General features: G+C 34.8%; 1 protein-coding gene across 1 annotated transcript in view; it reads right to left on the reverse strand.

Moving 5' to 3' along the window:
- The window catches only part of LOC113227001, a 68,267-nt gene that overhangs the window by 28,202 nt on the left and 15,750 nt on the right, over positions 1 to 24,315 (reverse strand). Inside the window, exon 3 of the mRNA XM_026459854.1 lies at positions 5,292 to 5,445. Coding sequence (XP_026315639.1) covers positions 5,292 to 5,445 — 154 coding nt within the window. The remainder of the gene's footprint in view (positions 1 to 5,291; positions 5,446 to 24,315) is intronic.

Raw genomic sequence — 24,315 nt, forward strand, 5'->3', positions numbered from 1 at the left:
AGAACACTTGTGCAACGAGATCGTCCGTTTTTGCTCGGCCGAGCATGGTTTTGTCATTAGCCAGGCATAAATATGTGGAGGAAAGAACGTTAGGAGCAATGATAACAATACTAAGTTTAATAAGATACTATCAGCTTTTGTACCATTCCATGAGGCTGTTGTTGAAAAGTAATAAAACTCCACATATAAGACGATTGAGTATGTTAATTATCTCCTATAGATAATTAATAATTATTAACTGTCATTTGATAGGCATTGCGTTCTTTAAACATAGTAAATTTGTGATTGCTCGGTCTTAAAAGTAAGCGATCCGATCCAGTACAATCGGTCAACGAAATTAGCTCGGTCTTCTAGCTCTTTTAGTTTGTCTTATCTTGCTCGTACATTTAACGAATACTCCAAACTTTTATTCAAATGTACAATTTCGAACTTATAGTACTATCAGGTCTTTATGAATAATACATTTTAATAAACGTTTAATAATACATACAATTTTGTATAGAATTGGTGCTATTTGATTATACAGACAAATACAACTGCGTCGTCGAGTTACGTATTAGACTTAAACGACCTAGCAAACGGGCTGGCGTTCAGTCGTACATCACACTCAACTTGTACTAAAAGCAATGAAACGTTCTTAATTGTCCTATTGGCACCGTTCCTATTGAACTAAACGACGTGAACTATTAAGATCGCCAAGCGACTTCCGTGGCCTATTAGGATCGTGCTAGAGAAACTAGTTCGTTTCGGTCAGTGTCGGGAATTCACTCCCAATACATTCATACTTCATGAACTACACAAGCCTAAAAAGCACATTCTCCTTTTCGGCCACAATTTGGCTAAAAATCCACTCTTCTTTCTGCATTTTGTTTTTATTTTATAATTCTGCTACTTGTTTTACATTTTCCTTGTACAAAAACTATATTACCGTTACGCTTTAAAGGAAAATCAGAAATTAACAAGGATAAAGGATTTCATAGATTTTATAGTCTATTTTGTAGTAAGCGCTTTTGAAATACCTTGATAAACATTACAGTTAGGTCTTTGTATACAATCAACGACACAATGTCGCCGCCATCGCCAGTCTATTTCCACTCACTAAAATTATGGCACGCTCTTGGACATAACGAATTGTTGGAACACTTACTTTGTTATTACTCTATGTAATATGTAATTTAATGAAATATACCAAAATGTTAGGTTACATCTGTTTTATGACACGTGTTACTACTTACTTCACCTTTTACGGAATCTAATCGAAATGTAATAATTCTTGAAATGAAGTATTAATAAAGATAACTGCCGAGTAATTTTCGGTAACACCGCGTAATATATTCCATTAAATGTACAAAGTAAGCCAAAAACTGACAGAGTGAATAGGTAGTGGTTAGCACCGTAGTATACTAATTGCAAGTAGGGTTGTTACATTGTTATTTTAGTTGTACCCACAGGTTGTAAACATAATTTGAAAAGAAAATAAAATGTTCATCACAGTAGTCTTGTGCTATATTGAAATAACCTTTGTTAAATGCAGTAGGTATTAACATTTATAAACCAAATTGGTATATTGATTATGGATATGATTACGAAATAGGAACGAAATCCTGAAAAATTTTTAAATTTAAGGCAATCTTGTTCAAACTATAAACATATCTACTATTTGATGTCATTTTTCAAACACCGAGCGATCGTTTCAATTCTATAATTAAAAGCACGTGAGACGACCCGCGTTATGCAACGCGAGTGCATCGCGAGATTGTGCGAATGCGTGCGCCTGTACATGGCGGGTGGCGGGCGTGCTAACAAACAAGCCGCTCTGCTACGTTTGTATGGAGTTATCCTATTTGTTTTATTATACTAAATGAGCACTTTCTAGTAACTATACCGCCTGTCTCACTATCAGTTTGAATATCATAAAAAGAATTCAGGAGAGTTTCCAAATAACGTATCTAAATTTAGTTTAGTTCCTAAATGAAATGTATAGACACACATATATAAATCATATTTAAATTGTTGCACCGCAATCAAAGAAAATTCAACAACGCATTGCGACGCACAGCCAACTCAGAAAGCTTACTCAACAATATTCTAATATTATACTACGGAAATTGAACTGGATCGGCCTTTCTTGCGATTAAACATCGCTTAAACAAACCTCGAGCGAATCAATTTACATTTACTTTGCGTAACGATTGTGCTTCAGGCACGTCTTATACTTTATGTAGATAGTCGACTCTATTGTTTCTTTTTTATTAAGAAATAAGAAATACTACATTTTTCTGCGTTACGTATTTTACCAAATTAACAAGTTGCATGTGGGATCTTCGTTAGAGAATTTAAAAGACGAATGTGACTTCTGCTTGGAAAATTTATATTAAAAGTTGATAGAGGGTTTCCGTTTTACGGTCTAAAGTTAACTTATCCGAAATTAAAATTCTATGAATTTAAATATCAAGATGAATTTTCAACAATTACATGAGACGATTTTTGGGATACCACTTTTTGAGATTTCATTTTTTTCCACAATTAAGGGTAAATAATGACCCTAACGACCAAATATATAGTCGTTCAACAGACGAAATGAAATTGATGACGTACGTTTAAACATTATTGTTATTCTCATTGAACTAAATTCACTGTTGTACATATTTGCATGATTGAGTAAACACTATAAAATTACTTTACGATCGTTTTTAACTGCAATGTTACACAAGATCCGCTATATAATAAAAATTATAAACTATATCAAATTTAACTGTTGTAAACATATTCGTGGGTAGTCAATCAAAATCCACACTTTAATTAAAGGGCTTGAGACCTTGAAGTATAAAATAAACATACGAACAAACATTTTTAATGTATTGTTGTAATTGTATTATGACATGTTTTGAATGTATTTCCTCCCACTTCGTATAATCGCTCTGAATCGGTTTACTAAAATAAAAGCCCTTAATGCATTGAACACACTAGACGCGTCAGAACAGTAACAGCCGAATTATCCAACGATTGAGAATGACTGCGGTTACATACGGGGACTTTTAGCAGCGATGCAACCGCGATGCAGTAGCGATGAAGTCGCTAATCATCTGCCTTTACACACGCACGTTTGTGTCGATGCAGTAACGCGTTTGCATCGATGCAATCGCCTATAAATCGCAAGTGTAGCGTTGTGTGAAATTTTATCTTTGCTATTTAAGCATAAAAAAGTGATGACTAATTTCGTTCATAGAATCGTTAAACGTTTCTCCGGAAAATTGACCATTTAGCAGAAGTAGCCTTATTACACAGATAGAGCGAATTTTTTGACTGTGACATTTTGGATAATTTAGTACCACAGCATAACATATTCGGTAGCATTTTGGAAACTATTCTACCAACAGTGTAATAATTTCAACACCATTATCGTGGACAGAGCTAAATAGTATGATGACTATCTTTAGCCCAAAATGGGCGATCACGCGCGACAGCCGCACCGCTGCTGCGAGTGAGTAAAGGCCCTAAATTATGCAAGTCAAAATAGCATTATATCCATAAAGAATGACAATCAGCGTACATTTGACAGGTGACCGGACAATTTAATACGCAATGCCAACTTTTCGTAATAAACAACACATTTTAATGCATCAAGATAAATATCTAACGTACCACGTTCGCATAAATTTTTCTAATAATTGTGAAATGTACTCGATATTGGTGATCGAGTGAGTAATTTATATAAGGCATCCTACAACTACTAATTTTGGAAGAGAATAAGTATTAAATATATTGGAGATCCATATTATTCTGTAAATCATAAAATCCACTAGTTAACATTGATCAACTGTGGCTCTAAAAGGTCGCCTTGGAGAACCCCGTATTACTAGCTTTTGTATGCAATGGACATTGTATAGCCCAGGTATGTTTGAGGTATGTTCTAGAGTAAAGCAATAACACAAAGTTTAAGGCTTCCAAGTCCTTTGTTCCAATTGTAATCTTATTTGACAAACCTATTGTTGTAATTTCTAAACTAAAAGAGAGGGAAAAGGATGACAACATTCTTTTTAGATCTATCTAATTCCTCTAGGTTTTACAACTCGGCGAATCAAAATCGTCACCATTGTTCAACTGTTATTCAATAATATCAAAATTTTATATTATTATAGAAAAAACCTTGACGATGAATAGCTTCAAAAAACAAACATTTTCGCAATTCTCACCGAAATGATTTTATCGAGCAATCGTGCTCTTTATACAGCCTTCAAGTCAATGCACAATTATCATCAAAACAGAGAATAATCATTAATTTCCTTTTGAGTGATAACATCTATCAAGGTATATCCGATCCATATTTTAAGGCTCGAAATCATAGATAAGGCATCATTAATCTGCTTTTAATATTAAACTTATTCCGATTTGATTGATTAGTTATTCCACATGTCTTTATTCACATTTTCTTTTTGAATGTTTACGATTTTTAATGACTAAACGAGCAAAGAAATTCGAGGAATGTATTGTATCATTTATATTTTAGGACATTTTACAAATTACGTACTATGACGCCAAGGCAATTTTCAGGCTAGTTTTCTCTACCTAATTTCGGTAGCAATAATAATAATAATAAATTGTTTATTGAACAACTTATTGTACAAAGGAATAACTAAAAACTAATAGTGCGTATCAACGTAAAATACAACACATATGTTGCATGTTTATTATTTAAGTATTCGAGTTAAATAATATTTCAGGATACTACGCTCGAATATTGAGTAATTCTGGATTAAAACATTCTGGAATATTTAAATAGTAAAAATTGCCACGGAAATTAGATAGATATTCAATTAATAGATAGATACTCAACCACCACTCGGTAAACTCCTGACAAACTTCGTTCGTCTCCTCCACTCCGACTTTTAGAGTGAATTCTTCATAAGTGATTTGTATGTAATTTTTCAGATAAAAATGGGATGTAAAATACAGTAAACACAATAATGTTTAATGCTAGCATTTTAGCTAGTTAAATTATACCTCTATCAAATGTCACTAATAATATGTTTAAGGAAAAGGTTTATAAGTTTTGCTTCAATAAAAAAAAGTAAAACAGTTTTCGCTCTAACTAAGGCGGCGATTTGCACCAGTCTTATCAGTCAAGATGGCCTCTTTTAAGGACTTCCCCAATCTGAATCGAAATTTAACGTCGCGAGCATTTTAAAACTATATTTTTTTAAGAGATTCATACGACTATAGTACCTTTATGGTAGATACCATAAAGCAAAGTTATAGTTTACATAGCTTACAAAAAATGTAGTTCTTACCGGTATTAGACCGAGAATCTCTGACTGCAGCCGCCCGCAGCGTATTCTGGAAACCGGATGCACCGAAGCTTGTGCCCAAGTATCCGTCAGAAAAGTCTCCATAATATCCAAACTGCGCCACGGCCACAGCTATACACGCGCACGCTATAAACGCCTAGAACAATAAGAACAAGAGTAGAAATATTTGTTAATAATACGGTTACAAACAATCGATGACTATCTAGAACAGTGACCTATCTCAAAAAACACCTAATGCGTCAGGAAGATGGTTTAAAAAAAACTAAGTAGCGTCTGCTGGTAACAGCCAACAGCAAAGTTGTGCGGTTGGACTCCGACCCAACTTATTTTAATTGCCTCTGTGGCCGAACGGTTACCATGTCGGAGTGCCACGCAGAGGTCCCGGGTTCGATTCCCGTGCCGGGAGAAATATTTGTATGACCTACATTTATTTTCATGGCACCCGCGATACAGGGTTTCCCTAGTGCAAACTATGAATGTGTGTGTGTTATTATTATTATTATCTTCTTCTTCTTCTTTTGGTTTGTGTCCCTATTCTTGAAATATTTGAAAAGCAGCGATTTGTATATTTCTACGTGGCAGATAACACACGGGTGCGGTATAATTATTTTCGCAATATTGTCTGGGACCGAAATATTTCATTCATTCATTCAAGGGTTATAGATCACCTACAACCAATAGTTAAAAAACACGAACTAATTGCTAACGCATTCATACAATATATTATGCGGAACCCTCTCTAAATCTCCTAGCTAGTAATTTCCACTTAAAAACGTTTATCCCACCAAATTACGACTGCTTAATGTTGCTATAATGTATTTATGTCATAATATATTTATTTTATAATATACAAATTAATTATAAAATTTTGTTATTCTTGTTTTAAGTGTAGCACCAACCTATTGTTTGTTTTTCTGCTTGACCCAATGGTTGACTGGTATTGTGCAAAAAACTTTAAACAAATAAAACACATGGTACCTAACTGCCACCTATGTTGAATTTTAATTAACAATTTAATCAAACTTTTTTATTTTTATTTATTTATTTGTACATAACAACTTAACATTACCATTACAGGCAATACCTAATTCGTTAGAGAAGTAAGTTATAATACCAAGTGCCGAGACGAACAAGTCGTGTGTCTGGTGGTAAGCGATGCGCCTATCCATAACAGTCGCAGTGCCACTCAGAGCTTTAAATCACAAAAATCTTAGGGGTACTGCCACTGCGCTTGTCACCTTGAGACATACTCGTAAGTTGACAAGTCCCATGTGCCTGTAATTTCACCAGCACCCTTACCCTTCTAAACCGGAACGCACTAATGCTTACATTACCGCTTGGCGGCAGAAATAGGTAAGGTGGCAGTACTTTCCTGGACGAACTCGTTCACAAGGAGCTCTACTGCTACTACCTAACTTACCTACCTAGAACAGTTCTTCTTACTGTGTGAAAAGATGTTGTAAGTATGATTCTGCAATTGAGTAATACCCAAACACACGCTGCTTCATTTCAAAATCGATTATAAAATTAAGTTCTACTTTAACCTTTTAACTACATAAATATATCGCATTATGATTGAGTAGGTTCTATTCCCAGTTAAACTGCCCATTCGTTACTTCCTAGTTTGTAAATAATATTTCCTTATTACAATTGAGAAATAATTTACTAACGAAAAAATTTGTTTAACAATTTAACATCCATCAATCACTAACTAAAATAGTTACCTGAGTGATACAATTAAGAAAGATTGCTCATTTATTTAATCTCGTTACGTTGCTATCAATCGAATACATACGTAGTGATGGACAAAGTTTAAATGAAATAATAATTTTGTCGATAAAAATAAAAGCAGATATAATTCAAACTGCCTCTGTGGCCGAACGGTTACCATGCCGGACTGCCACGCAGAGGACCCAGGTTCGATTCCCAGGCCGGGAGAAATATTTCTATGGCTATAAATGTAGGCATTTATTTCTCTCGTGAGTTTGGGTGTAATTTGTGGTTGTCTATGTGTGTGTCCAAGGCACCCGCGACACAGGGTTTCCCTAGTGCGGGGCTATGTTGAGTGTGTGCGTTATTTATCTATTATTATTTATTAATATTGTACTATATTTTATTTGTAAAATTTTTATTTCAGATTTTTTCATATATGTTCTTTTATATTGATAGGGACTGGCTGTGCATAGGGACGAGTGGCACAGGACGGAATAGGCCGACGCCCAATGGACTTTCCAATAAATAATTATTTTATTATTATATATAATTATATCTATTTTAACTTTGAAATCTTTTAATTACATTTTAATTTAATTTAATTTAAATTTTTCGCGTTTTGTAAAAATGCTATTGAAAAATTTTGGAATAATGGTTTATATGTTATTATTCCTTTATAGTAAGTAAGTATATAAAACTTATTACTATGTTGGGGTCGAATGGGTTCTAACATTTACTATGGACCAGCTGTTTTTTTTACGTTTTGAAAAGTACTCCTATGAGTTTACCTATGTGAAAGATCATATCCTGGATGTAGCCTTAAAATTACGTCAGCTATATACGTGAATATAAAGTGAATATATTATATTACGTATATAATAATATAACTGCCAGTTAACGTATATTGCGGATAATGTAAATAACAATTTAGTAACGTGAAAAATTGTACTTGATTGAATATTATGCTTGAATGTAGAACTATTTAAACAATGTGCAATGTCGATATTATTATAAGTTCATATTCCTGACTACACTACAATCGAGCTTTTAAATAAATTGCACAGCAGTTGGTCTTCCGTGACCTTAGTCTACATACCTACTTTCGATTTCAATGTTCATTACCTTTTGCATGACCAACACGTTGAAGAATGTTCTTTATGTACGCCTATTACTATTTGTTGAAAGGTGATTTTCATAAGTTATATTTATATTATTTTTTGTGACCTTGACTGAGTGAAGAAAAGTTTTCATAGATTTCTCACAGATGGCGCTACAACAAAAAAGTCGTTAAAAAAACCTAAAACAAAGATCAGCAACAAAGCACAAAGAAAAATTCGTTGGATTACTGGTTCGTTCCGTATCAGTTGGGAGCATCGGCCTGCTATTCTGAAGACTCTGGTGCGAATACAGCCGGATCAAATGAATTTTTCTCTGTTTTCGATCTTTGTATAAATAATTATCACCTTGGTAACTCATGTGTTACCACTTCTTTATAAGATTCGTCAGTCGTAAGTATTTCTACTCAGTTAAAAAAAAAACAATTTAAGTAGAGATAATATCACCTCTAACAAATTCCCAGTCTTTTAAATATTACCAACTTAACAAAAAATAACACATCGAGTTCTTAGTTTTCAAGATAGATCTAAATTGTGTATATTTTGTTTTTTAAACGACCCAACGTTTCGAACCCTTTGTAGGTCCCATAGATCTATGGTTCCATGGAAAATAGATATATGCGATTTATTTACAAAAAACTAGTTTAATTACCAAAGAAATAACCACAACCAACAAACTCTAAACTTAGATTACGTAAATACACACAAGAAAACCCATGAAAACCATAAAAGAACCCTAACAAACAATTAACAACGTTTTGTAACTATTACCGTCAATTACGTGGAAGGGAAACCGCGGAAACGTGTACCGATAAGGCTCTATCTATATATAGGTATAGTTCGATATATCGTGCGTATGACGTAAGAGGTGTACAGGTTTGAACAGGTGCCTGAACTTGGACTGACCTCAAGTGAGGGCGTTTACTATGTGTGACCACGTGTGTTTGTGCAGACTTGCGTTTTGGACGAATTTTAATTCTAGGAATGTTTACATTTTATATCATATTTTGACATTAATTCATCTCTACATGTGAAATGTGAAAGACGTGGTAGCCGAATGGTTTGACCTACCGCCTCTCAAGCAGAGGGTCCTGGGTTCGAATCCGGGCTCGCACCTCTTAGTTTTCGGAATTTATGCACGATGTGATGAAACCTGCACGTTGAAGAAGGTTCACAACACTCAGAAGACATGTGAAGTCCCCAATCCCTCTCCCTAAACCCTCGTCTGAGAGGAAACCCGTTGTTGCAATCATCTCTTGTAGCAGCTTCTATCATTATTGAAGATATATAGAGATTATTTGATCGATACAATTGCATGTAAGTCATGTCTAAGCCATTATTTCTTCCTAAACATGACAGACACTAATATCAGACTCTATTTAAGTTTATTTTCCTTTAAACACAAACCGTAATATAAATTTAATGGCACTCATTCACTGTATTACCATTCCAAAAATAAATCTATTAAATATATTTGTTACGTATCGTCTACAGTCTCGTTTAGTTACAGGTGCCTTGGTCACGGGTTCGGAGATGGTATTAGTCGGCAACCACTTCTCTAATATTAATGCAAAGCACTCTATTCGAACTATAGTTACAAAAAATATTATTTTTTTGGCAATAGTTTCATTTTCTATATGTAGCATTCGCGAAAAAACAAATATCATATAGATATTAATTTTATTGGCATATTTTTGATAAAAAAACAACCAACAAACCATAAATAATAAACCCTTGATACCATATTGTCAGTAATAAGTTTCAATCGTCTAGCCGTAGTGATTAAATTACGTTCTTAAGTTCATTAGTTCGTATGGCAATAATTTGATTATAACTTAGATAACTAACTTAAGAATATCTAACGCAATGTGACAATAATCCTAACTACATCACCTTTGTAACAATTAAACATGATGAGACGAATTTGTTTTTCTGTACAAATTCATATGGGAAAATCGATAAGCTTGCTTATAAATCGTTAAATCATTACGACACGATTTATTTATTTATTATCAATAAAATAACTTATTTAACATTCCTAGTTACTACGTAAAGGTGCCTAATTAAACTGTCTTATAAAGTAATGGTTAATTATTCGTGATTAAAAAGGCGTAAAACTGGATTTGGACTACTAATCTAGCGCTATAAAGCATTCAGTCAAGTGTCAAATTACTGCGTCTATAAAATGCGATATTTTATAATTTGTTCGTTAAGGGCTACTATTTCCGCTCACAAGCACTTTGTAAAGTATAGCTGTCAAAGTTTTGAAAGTATACAACCGAGTTCAAACTGACGACTAAGACAAATTATCTATCAAATCGGAGCGGAGATGGTCTTTGTCAGAGCAACCAATAGTAATCTGTTTTTTGACTAAGCAACGCTACTTAGTCAAAAAATAGATATATAAAAATAACGAAATGTTATTGGTTTATAACACAGTTCACAATAAAATAAAATTTAAATGCTGTAATAAACATCGCAGTGTCATGTAATATCTTCTACGGCGCCCTCTCGTGTAATGGCATCTAAGCACTTTCTATAGCAAATTCCTATGTGATTATCTAAAAACGCAACACAGAATAGCTAATTTTTACTCCTAAAACCTTCTCCGCATTGTCTAAGCAGTTCTCTGTTGAAATTAGGTAATAAATATGTCACACAAATAATTATTTTTCTAAGAAATTCATAAGAGTTATTTATTATAGTAATTTTCAAGTTAGTTTTCTCTACCTAGTTTTCATTTCATTCCAGAATATTGTCCTGAAATATTCATTACCACGATATTCACGACAATATACTTGAATACTTGAATTATAAAAATTGCCACCGAAATTAGATAAGGATATCATAAAACAATAAAACCAACTAACCTGAAAATAACCCATTAAATACACGGCAATACTACTTATGCAACCAAATAATCCTACACGAAAATGCGACTAGATTTAAGAGATCACTACACTACCTTCGTCCAAGACAAAATGCATAAGCACCGTCCATTTTCCGTAATATAATATGAGCTTTAAACAAGCCCTGTAAATTATTGCTATCTAGTTACGGTTTTGTAACTTGCATCTGTTAGAAGTTTTGTCGCCCGTCTATGTCGCCTGGTACGCAACACTATTAATTACCATATTGTCGCAAACGCATAATTTAAATTAATTTTCAAGTTATGCTGTTTTGCGATTTGTAAGTTGATTTTAAGTAAGTATTTACTTGTTTTGCAATATTATAAGTACCAATTTAGTTTGTAGAGCGTTTGGCCAGAGATAAGAGGTAATTAATATAATTGTTTAGTATTTTCGGATATAGTTTAAGCTAATATTTATGTACGTATTGGAAGTAATAATGATGAAACTTTCCGGCTTTATTTTATTGAAATAATTCATAATGTATTATATAGCTCATAATTATGAATAATTAAAAAATTACTATCACCGCAAAAAGCTTTTTCGTTTTGTATTAGTGGGTTGGTTTTGTACTGTGGTGCCATTGGTGGGTTTGCCGAGATGTGTCACGTGTATTGTCTATATTGAGAAAAGATCTTGGTATCATGTTGGTTTTCAAAACCTTCGCCAATCCTATAGTTTCTTTTTAGAACTGCCTCAGAGGCTGAACGGTTACCATGCTCAACTACCACGCAGAGATCTCGGGGTAGATTCCCGGGCCGAGAGGAATATTTGTATAGGCTACGTTTATTTCTCTCGTTTTATTAGAACTCACTTTATTAGAACGCGGAATTGGTATCCTACTTGGGTACAAGCAACCGGTCTATTCAAGTTTTCCGACTATCACAAGACGGTTTCATCAATAGCTAAACTTCCTAGACTTTGCCGTCTACATCGAACTTCGAACCACTTCTTGTTACATGACATTTGACATTGATTCTGAAATCAATTACCGTCAAATAAAGTTTATTATTTGTTGTGTGTGCAAAATTCAAGTAACAGTTGAAAGTACCAAACACGTTAATACATTCCTAATATATCTTAGATTGTAAAAGATGTTTTGTAAGCAAGTTGTTTATTGTAATTAAGTTTTATGGAAAAAAAATCCTTAGAAAAATTCACTTCGATCCGGGTGAATTCGAACCAACGTCACCTAGCAAACCGTGGCAGACTCTATGCCAACTAAGCCACGGAACGAACCAACGGACCTCACGAATTCTTCTATGTGCTTGTTGCAGATCTTTCTTTCTTCTCTTCTTTGGTTTTTAACGACTTTTTGCCGTAAGCGCCATCTATGAGAAATCTATGAAAGTTTTTCTTCACTCAGCTAGGTGCCAGCCGCAGACTTGAAATGTCATTTTAATAATTATAATTAATTTTTTATTGAATGTCAGAAACTGTTTATTGTTATTGACACAAAGATGGAACAAACACAAAGAAAAATTCCTTCGATCCGACTGGATTCGATTTAGTAGCAGTAGAGCTCCTTGTGAAAGAGTTCATCCAGTGAGGTACTGCCACTTACCTACTTCTGCCGCCAAGCAGTAATATCAGCATTACTGTGTTCCGGTTTGGAAAGGGTGCTGGTGAAATTACAGGCACATGGGACTTATCAACTTATGTCGCAGGGTGACCGGCGCAGTGGTAGTGCCCCTTAGATCTTTGCAATTTAAAGCTCTGAGTGGCACTGTAACTGTTATGGACAGGCATGTAGCTTACCATCAGGCGCACGACTTGTTCGTCCCGTCACTGGATGTTATAAAAAAAATTTATACAAAACATCGAACCAGCAATAATAAACACGTCTACTATTCATGTCATTTTGTTAAACACCGAGTGAACCCTTCGATTTTATAACAATCGGCGCGCGAGACGACGCACGCTATGCAACGTGAGTGCACCGCGAGATTATGTAAATGTGTGCGTCCGTAGACAGCGCGCAGCAGGCGTGTACACACACAAGTCGCACTGCTACGTTTGTATGGAGTACCCCACTTGTCTTATAATGCTATGGTGCAACTGACGTTAAAGATAATTAATAAAATAATAAATTATCACAAAACATAACCTAAATTATAACGTATACCTCCCCAACCAACCGCCCCGTATCCGACAAAAATTCGCAACAAAAACTTATGAAGTAATTACTGATACCTACTTGTTAATCCGTATTTAATTCCAGTAGCATTCTATTCAGTGATTGTAAGTCCAATCGCACAATCTAACCATACTAGTACATCTAATGTTGAAACACACTTAACGATTTACCAGCATTCGTAACAAATTTAAACATCTTAAAGACAACAAGGACATTTGCGACATTTTACGTGTTTACTATTTCAAATTAATGTTAGGAATGCAATCTATTTGCACGTCAAATTGTCTACAAATCATTCAGTTTTCTTTAGGTTAAGTAAAGTGTTAAATGAGGACATAATTTAACAAATATGACACTGTACAATCTCTTGCAAAATGTACGCGTCCAATAATAATTACGGTGCTCTATAATAGTAAAAGTGTATTTAACCCAAATGGGCACAGCTTAGTGGACTATTACAAAATTTAGTAAACCCAAGCAATTCTTGTAAACTCTATTGTAGATTTAGACGTATCATAGCGCAAAAATGTTCAAAAACCCTTTAATTTATTTCATAAATGTCGAGGCGCTACAATTATTCGTCAAAACTATAAACTTATTGTACGATTAGTTATTCTAGCAGCGGCGCGGCGTGACCGACCGGTGTCCGCAGCCCCGCACTGTTAAACAATGCCTAATCACACGAGCACACAATGCGTGCGCGCCGCTGGTGTTGCGGTCAGCGAAAATTAGAACTAGGTGACGCATTCCAGTATAAAGAACCAGTATTGATGAAGTGCCTTGGTATTTTATTAGACATTCTCTTGAAGTTAATCTTTATGATGTGCTAAAGTGATTTGCAAAGCACACCATAAAATATATTGCAATAGAGTTGTGATTGATTTGAACGGGTGTACATTAAATGTGAGATTACGAGAACGCGATGGGTATCAGCTTGTTAATAAAGATCAACTATATTGAAATTGTTATTTTGTTTATAAGTATATGCAGGAATTCTGTTCTTATAATAACAGAAATGCTTAGAAACGTAATTTTCAGATTACTTTGCTCTACCGAATTCCGGTGGCCATTTTCATTATTTAAATGTTCTATAACAATTATCATTATATACTCGATTACATGTAAATAATAAAAATTGCCACTGAAATTAGGTAGAGAAAACTAACCTTAAAATTATCCTCAGTTAGATTTTTTTTACTTTTAACTACAGATAAATTGTCGTGTACAGAAGACCTACCCTTCAAAAAGATTTACAAAACTATTCAAACATATGTGAAGTATCACATTAACGACAGCACTGTAAAGAAGAGAACTTGTACACTCTAAAATGGTCAGAAACTATTTATACAAAATCTTCGACTTGAGTAATTAACGTTGCGACGAAACAGCATAAATAAACAACAGTTATTTACCTCAAATATGGTTAGCAAATTTGTCAAACACATGAAATTGTTCATACGTGTTTCGTCTTTCAAATATTGACAAGCAAATCACAATTACGTTATTTCCCGAATAATTAGTAAACTCTACAAATTGGATAAATAAATGAGCTGAAGTTTGTAAATTAAATAAATACTATTATTACCTCAAACAACGAAACCGTACCTTAACACTAAAGTCCATATAACGTAGTACAGTGTGATCTCCCGATTCGTAACCTGCCAATGTCTTTTAAGAATGAATAAATAGCCTAATTTTTTTATTTAATCACTGGTAAGAAACATTCCTTGGTATACTATGCATACCAGCGCACTACGTCAATATAGTACAAGAGTAAACCAAGCCCTGTAAAACGCCTAGTGAAACCAAATCAAGTGTGAACGTTGCGACATTATGACACAACTGGGCATTACTCAGGTATTGTGGCTAAGACCTTATGTTTACTGCAAAGCACGTTTAGTTTAAAGGCCATTGGCCTTTCCGAGATACATTTAAGAAGCTTTTCACAGTTAGAAGTATTACTTATATATTCACATTACGAGTACTTTATGCTATGGGACTCATTTAAGACGTAGAAAGCAACATAGTATAAAGTAGTGCAACTCCCGCCTGTCTCGCGTAGGGTTGCCACATCATAATTTACTCGTACTTACAGATTACAAAAACATATTTTGAAAAAAATTAAGGCTTTATCAAAGTATTCTCGTATATATTAAAATAATCTTTGTTAAATGCAGTACTTACTACAGTACTGTTTCGCTCGGCAGCAAGTTGTTTTACGTCTCGTGTCTTGGAAACCTGCTGAGGATTCTATTTTTGATATAACCTTAGTGTCGTATTCCAGAACTCTACTCAATGCTCAAGGCAGGATTTGAGTTTGCAAGGAGTTGAGTATGATTTCCAGTGCTTAAAATCATATTCAAGTCCTGACTTAAATATGATTTTAAGCATTGAGTAGAGTTCTCGAATACGACGCATATCCTTCGCTTGGTCAGATTTTAATACAAGCCCTCGTATCAAACAACAACTTTTAAGAATGAATAAACAGCCTTGCATAACAAATAACTATTGTGTATTATTAGCTGTTTTTATTTTTTAATTAAGCACTCATGAAGCATTTTAAACTGCCTCTGTGGCCGAACGGTTACCATGCCGGACTGCCACGCAGAGGTCCCAGGTTCGATTCCCGGGCCGAGAGAAATATTTGTATGGCCTATATTTATTTCTCTCGTAAGTTTGGGTGTAATTTGTGGTTGTCTATGTGTGTGTCCATGGCACCCGCGACACAGGGTTTCCCTAGTGCGGGGCTATGTGGAGTATGAGCGTTATTATTATTATTTTTCATTGGTTACTTCCTTGAAAGAATTGGACAGTTTATTAAATATTTTTACGGACATTACCAAGGGGTTATTTGAATGTAAAATCAGTCGCGCGGTAGGTAACATTAATTTATTGTTATGGCGTGATGTGAATCTACTTGGTATATCTTTCTACTCTATGAAGAATTGTGGTATTTTTTTACGATTCTACATATTTCGTATGTTTCTTTATTAAATTTGTCTTCGCAAAGCGGAGTCAAATTTTTGACACATTGAAAGATAGGTTTACAACAGTCTGTTGCTTGGATATTTGCTATTATTCTAATAAGGCTTTTTGCAGGGTCAGCAAACATAAAAATAACAATAAAAAGAGAGTGCAATAAATGCCATTGTATATGCATAGTACAAATATTATATACAATATTGTAACCTTTGCAAACTTTGCACGATTAGATGAATAATTAATAAGATTAAAAACATAAAATCGGATTGTTGATTTATGGGAAGTTGAATATATTTTCACTTAGTTAACACGCAACGTCTACATGAAAAAAAAATGGGTGGAGTTTCAATGCTCGGGTTAATAGAACATCAATCGGATGTTGTTTAATCCATCTTTAACGAAGTCTGTAAAACGTTTACATTTTTTGTCGATGTTGCTGCTAATTTTCTAAATAATTAGCATCGAAACAACACAATGTAACGCGAAAACGTTTTTTTTTCACATACCATGCATTTAAACGTTTAACTGCCGTCGTGGCAGCTGTACCACACTGGTCTGCCACACGTTCGATTCTTTCTTTTTTCGCATTATTCTGGTTCGATTCCCGGGCCGATAGAAATATTTGTAAGGCCTGCATTTATTTCTCTCATGAGTTTGGGTGTAATTTGTGGTGTTCTATGTGTGTGTACGTGGCATCCACGACCCAGGGTTTCCCTAGAACGGGGCTATGAGTGCGTGCTTTAATGCGTTATTATTAAACGACATACAAGTATTTTGAAAAATATTTTTAAATGATTTTTTGATTGTCGTCTATCAAAATTAAGACTCACATATTTACATGTGTATTATAAATAAGTAAGAACTGTAAAATTTAACATTATGTCGTCTACAAAAGTTATCAATTTACAACATACAAAGATGGCAGTTTATGGAACATAATATGTTACATATTATGTATCACACACTCGAGTATACACTTCAGTCTCTAGTTGTGTGTATACACAACATTAATATTTGAAATTAATTATTGAAGTTAGTATATATGTATTTTTTTTAATTAGACAATTCCCGCCAATCAGAACAATACACATCTCACTATATTTTTTTCAGCAATGAACACAGCAAACAGCGCTGTCATTCCATGACACATTTCTTTTTTTTCTTTACGTATCTTTTGTCTGCCACTTTTACGCAACGTTACGTAATACATCGCTAAAAAGAAACATCATGGTGAGAACACAGGCTCAGACGGTTGATATTATCTAACCTTTAGGCTTTATAATAGTTTAATTGAATATAGTTTGACGAACAGTGTCATGCTGCTTTGTGCCGTAAATAAACCTGATGACTCAGTCGAAAAGTACCTACATTGATTCTGTATGCATTTTTTTGTCAACCCTATATGAATGGACATGGGTTTCTTCAGGGTAAAGTTTTTAGGCTACCATTAACCAAATAGACTTAAAACAAAAGATTTTCTTTCAGTTTTAACGAATAGTAAATGACGACGTGATTGAAGATGAAGCAAGTTAAAGTTGAAAATACCCAAGTTAATTTTATTGGAGAATAAATCAGCGGGTGCAGAATTCCTTGCAGTTCGCCTATCTTTCGTACATAAGTTTGGTTTATAGTGCCCCTCCGTATCAACCTCTTGATTATGCGGGAAGGACACTATGACCTGTGCGAGCGAACCCGCACAGGGACCATCTAAGGCAGGTCCTAACCCCGGATCAGCCCGTTTGCACGGACTTCATCCAGTTCTATGTAAGGCTACTGCCTTAGGTGAGCCGGTCCGGGCACGTACAGGCACCCTCTCCATTTCCCAGATAAGGTACCGGAGCTGTACGCTCACTATAAAAAAGGGCTGTAGAGCTCCTTGTGAAAGAGTTCGTCCAGGGAAGTACTGCCACCTTACCTAATTCTGCCGCCAAACAGTAATGTGAACATTACTGCGTTCCTGTTTTGAAGGGTAAGGGTGTTGGTGAAATTACAGACACGTAAGACTTATCAACTTATGTCTCAGGTAGACGGGCACAGTGGCAGTGGCACAGATTTTTGTGTTTTAAAGCTCTGAGTGGCACTGCCACTGGACAGGCTTGTCGCTTACCATCAGGAGCACGACTTGTTCGTCCCGTCACTTGGTATCATAAAAAAGTGGGGAAGCACTTCGTACAGATTTGTGGTATGGTATGACGGACTGGTGTAAGCAACTCGCTGCCTACACGCCTATTTTGCGAGGTTTGTTGTTGACAACCTATCGCCAATATGCAGAACTCGGCAGCCTCGCCTCCACGACACTATACTACTTGTTAGCTTTGCCACACAGTGCTAAGCGGCAAACTGGTTACTTCACAAATACTTACAATTAATTATTTATACATACTTCATTACAAATTTACTTAATCAGAATGACATGTCAATCTTCATAAACCAGTGATGGGACACGATCGGTTACCTATCAGTAATCCGAAATGACATTTTCCAGAAATAACGTTTGCTCGAGGATAGTGTTTTTTCTTTTAAGCCTAACTTATACTTTTTTTTTTTTTTTTTTTAGTTAGGCTAACCTAACCGAACCTAATCGAGTCTTCGTGATAAACATCTAACATATCCTGAAAGAAAAACGGTTTCGTTATAATTCGGTTTTCGGTGTAATGAAAATTCGAACAAAATATGTTATTTCAGAAAAAAAATACTTTGTGATATGTTACCAACACGATCAGTGCAATCTAAAATCGATATTAAAACGTATCGACTGTACGATAATGACATATTTAATTCAGTGTTAAAATATCATAGCAATAATTGAAATCAAGTCACATAATTCATTAGTACATACTACATAACCACTATTTGTTAATTTTCAGTTTAATTTCTGAATATGTAATCAAGTATACCTATATAATAGTACATAGGTATACATTACAAAAATTCATCAAAATTACACAATTCAGCCGATATAACACAAAGTAGCTCAAAACGCGTAACATGCAAAAACCAGACCATTTCTCAACTGGATCAGTGGATCGACTCTACATTTTCGATGTGTCCCATCACATTTTTTTCCGTCAGACGTAATTCTGTCGTGCTGGGTTGTGAAAATAAGCATTAATATTATTTCTTATTGAATTAATTCCAACAGTGACGTGTCAATGATTTATGAATTATCACACGACACACTCAATTACCACATGTTAATGGGTGGTAAAGTAAATAATAATTATTGTTTTGTGATGTTTAAAAAAAGCCGTGGTAGTCTATTGTTTCACATACCGCACCAGTACCTATCTTAAGCAGAGACCGTGGGTTCGAATCCCGTCTCGCACCACTGAGATTTTCGGAATTTAAGCTTTTCGGTGAAAGATAATCGTATTAACCAGTACGTCGAAGAAGGTTCACAACCCTCGGAAAACGTACGAAGTCACCAACCCGCATTAAACCGACGCCTGAGAGAAGACCCGTACCCAATAGTGGGAGGTGTAATCATGATGTTTAAAAAATTAAATTTTTGGAACGCTACTACAAATTTTCGTCGTTTTAATTTTCCCGACCTGTCATTTAATCAAGTCAAATTTTGCACAATATATAAAAAGGTCACAGTTGGCCTTCACACTTTTATTTGTTTCTTTTGCTATCAAATTTAATTATAGGTACAATGAATTACTCCTTTAACTATGAACCTCATCCGTAACAGACACTAATACCAAGGATGCAGTAAGAATATTTGAAATACAGTAATATACGTAGTTTAAAAAAAAATAAACATTGAAAATTCACGATCATGCTAAATAATATCAAATAGTTACAAAGCCATGTCAACTACTTCGTGAAGGTTAAATTGTAAGTCCACTTACATAACTTACTTTTTAAATTATACAATTTTACCTAAACGAAAAAATCTTTATCAATAATCGATAATACGAATGATTTTGTTCTGTGGAAGTGAAAAAAGTTTTAATTTAATATAAGTTTCGTTTTATATTAACTATGATAATAAAAGATCTGGTAAATTCTCATAAAAATGTCAAACATGTTTCCCAAAAACAATTTAATATCTAGAAAATCTGTGCTATCATTGGTTGGAAAGGCAGTTCCTTTCCAACCAATGATAGCACAGATTTTCTTAAAATATATTATGTCAAGTATCAATCTATCCAGATCCAGGTGTAGGATTACCAACCGTCCGGATTTTCCCAGATATGTCCGACTTTCTGACCTACTGTCCGGATTTTCTGACTTAGAGTAAAAATTTTTAGAATAAAAAGCAAAATATCCACCTTGCAGTTTTGTAGTGGAACTCGATACACCACAAAATTTTTGTTGCCCAAGCGCTTGTCTACATAAAAAAAAAGAGAGAGAGAAGAGAATTTATTTTGTTTTTAAAAATAAGCTTTGACTTTTTTGCAAATGTCAGGCATTTTCTACGAACTATTCGAGCTTCTAATGGTAATCCTATCGAGATGCAGCTGATAGCTCTCCGGGGACGATACCGGCGGACTTTCATTTGCACTAGGTTTTTCTTGAGCTAATTCCCATTCCTCCTCATCTTCGTCATCTATTTCCAGGAGACTGTTTCCACCGGGGGCTAAATGGCGGTTTGCCACTATCGCTTCTCTCCCAAGAAGGAAGCAGATGCGTGAATGAGGTAGGTTCGCTTCAAGCAACTCTACTTCCTTCCCCAGTTCACCTGAATGACTACGTCTGCAGACGCCGGGGAGAATATGGTGAATGCCATATAGTGTATTTATAAAAAATAGATCTTCGTTACATGTCACTCAAACTATGTCTAGTTTTGTTTTAACTAAATAAAGTCTAATATTTCGGGTTACAAATAACTCTCATTCATTTCAGCTACCATCGATTATAATGAGTACCATTATACTATCATCATTATTATCATTTATAATTGCTCCAATACGAAACCGTTTTGTAGTTCTTTGAAAATTAAAACCAAATACATTAAACATAAAACGTTTGCAAGGAACTTCCGTTACTATACGTGTCTAGTCTAATGATAAATAAGTACAATTCGTTTAGGTAAAAATAGATTATGCAAGTATGTACCGGTCTTTAGTAAACCGCTGAGGTGCAATATGCCACTCCTGCATAATTAGCGCTATTCCAAGCGTAACATTGGATATATTTAGTTCTACATATAAGGAGTTCAATGTAAATACCTAAACTTGACACTAACAGTACGATACCTACTTACTTAACAGTGGCGAAGAGTAGGAGTAATTTTTTTTAACAAGGTAGCCCGATATAAACAGCAAATATTGCAATACAAAATATTTCTAAACTTAGGCCAAGAGAACATGCTATTCTATGATAAAATACAACTTCATCTAACTGGACAGTTTCGGTCTCTTAGAAGTGCTTTTTTAAAAAGCTATATATGCAAATCGTTGCTTTCCAAGATCCAAGCCAAAATATTAGTTTTTTCGGATATCAATCACGTATACTTATTTGTTTTTACAAACCAGCCTTCCGAGCCCATAACAGGTCCCATGGACACTGCTGTTTAAAAAACATATATTGCTATTAGATCCCAAAATACTTAATAGTTTATTTCCCTATAAAAAAAAAATACTTAATAGTTTATTTCCCGAAAAAAGGTTATTTTATTTTTTACACAACCATATTCAAAATGAACAAATTGTTAAAAAAAAAATGTTTTCTTCGTTCATTTTAAAGGGCATAGTACAGGGACGGATGTTTCATTTAGGCTTGTTAGGGCCTGTGTTAGGAAACATCGCTCTTCTATAATATGAATCGTAATCTTGCTCTTATATAATTTTAAGATGATGAAATATAATACCTTCTCTACTAAAACTAATCTACTGTAACTGGTGTTACAATTGTTGCTATTCGTCCCATAGACCACCATAAATTACACCCAAACTCAAGAGATAAATAAATGTAGGCCATACAAATATTTCTCCCGCCCCGGGAATCGAACCTGCAACCTCTGCGTAACCTGCTCATTATTCATCATGCAATAGCACACTGAGATTTTCCTTCGCTAAAATAATCATGTAACAACATTGATATGATATAATATATATAATAATCGTCGACTTTACACGCCGGATACATCTTAATTTTGGTTAAACCTTCTTCCTAATAAATTTTGTGTTTTTGATATAGATCGCTTTGCGTTCTAGAAAGTCATCGAAATGTTTACCCGAAACCTTACTTGGTGGTAAGCGACTACATATTGCGTGTACTTGTAACTCGCCTTGTTGTCCAAGTCGTATTTGTCGGGGAATAGATCGGCGGACAAAGAATTTCATACATATGAGGAACAGAGGAACCAAAACTTTAAACAGTTAACCACGCTGACCTGTGTACCTAATATAATGCGAATACTTAAATCGATAATGACAAGTAATACATAACAACTTAGTTAAATCGAAAGTTCAAATGCCAACCATTAAAATCCCGACGACGGGTTATTACGTAAAATACAATACCTACTTAATAAACTTGCTGTATACTATTAGGTAGACATGCATAACATGGTGACCAAAGACTATACTTCTTGCAGCATATTTTGCGCATTAATGTTAGGGGTTAAAGTATAAGATTGTAGTTCTAAAGTCTGGACCACTTAGATATTAAATAGTCTTTAGTGTGAATTTATTTAACAAGTTAAAAAATATTGACTGTGTGCCTTGATAGGACAACAATCGCAAGGCTTCGAGGCATATATTACCATAAAAAGGCGCCAAACATAAGTACACTTAAATTTAGAATTTTAATAGAAAGATGAAAATTTTTAGCGACTGCTGTTTTTTTTTATAATATCAAGTGACGGGACGAACAAGTCGTGCGCCTGATGGTAAGCTACACGCCTGTCCATAACAGTTGCCGTGCCACTCAGCTCTTTAAATGATGTGTTTCGCTACACACAACTGGAGACTTTAAAAATTTGGGTGTACGGAACTAGGCGCACTAATCCCATACTATCATACCAAACATTTACTATTCTAGTATGAGTTGCCAGTATAATCTTTTAGAGTCACTTTGCTCCTTTGCTCCTAGCCTCATTCTTTATTTACAAATTACGAAGCCATGTTCGACTTCTTGTTGTTTACATGTTTACACTTATTTGAATAAACATCTTTGTATCGTGAAGACATGTGAAGTTTATCTTATTTATATCAGCTTAGTGCATAGTTTGGAGGAACACTGTCTGTCAACTTCATCACCACAGCACACCGACTTTTGGTGCAATTGCTTCTTTGAAGCAGCTCGTGTGGCGATACGCTTAAGTAGACCTTGCCACGAATAAATGCGACGTAAAGTGGAATGACCTTTTCGATTTCTTGCTAAAGATCGTTAATACACAAAAAAGTATAACAAGAAACACTAGCGTACCACGTGGTTAGAGGAAACGAATCTATTTCTTTTGCACGGGTAAAAAAACCCATTTCCGTAAAAATAGCTAAATCACTATATAGCACTAGATAAAATTAGAAACATTTTACATCAGAATAATGACGACCTACAGCTGGTTTGCACACCGGTTTTCATGGTGTCCATCTCTGAGGTCCCGGGGTCATTCCCAACCGGGTCAAGAAAACTATCTTTTGTGTATTATCTTGGGTCTGAGCGTTTTTCTTTTTTTAATAATATTAAGTGACGGGACGAACAAGTCGTACACCTTATGGTACGCTACACGCCTGGCCATAAGAGTTGCAGTGCCACTCTGAGCTTTAAATCGCAAAACTCCGAGGCACACTGCCACTGCGCCCGTCACTAAATGTAATTTCACCAGCACACTTACCCTTCAAAACTGGAACACAGTAAGGTGCAGGGAGTACTTCCCTGGACAAATTCTTTCACAAGGAACTCTACTGCCACTAAACTGCTGTGTTTATGGTACCATCGTTGTTCCATAACACAAGTTCTTCAGTTACTTACTTTGAGATCAGAGCAACGTAAGTGATGTTGTTTAACATTTAATATTTAATGACAAACTGATGGAAAGTAGTAATCTTCTCTTTTATGTAGTCCTACGCAATCGAAAAAATAATATTTGACACTTCGTTGTTTATTAAACGTTTTTATTCGACATTGTGAATGAATTCACAACTTTAGCGTTAAGATGTTTTGTTTATTATTATTATTATTATATTAGAGTAGTC

This window comes from Hyposmocoma kahamanoa, unplaced genomic scaffold (genome assembly GCF_003589595.1).
Source record: "Hyposmocoma kahamanoa isolate Upper Pololo Valley unplaced genomic scaffold, ASM358959v1 202, whole genome shotgun sequence".
Classification (NCBI taxonomy): domain Eukaryota; kingdom Metazoa; phylum Arthropoda; class Insecta; order Lepidoptera; family Cosmopterigidae; genus Hyposmocoma; species Hyposmocoma kahamanoa.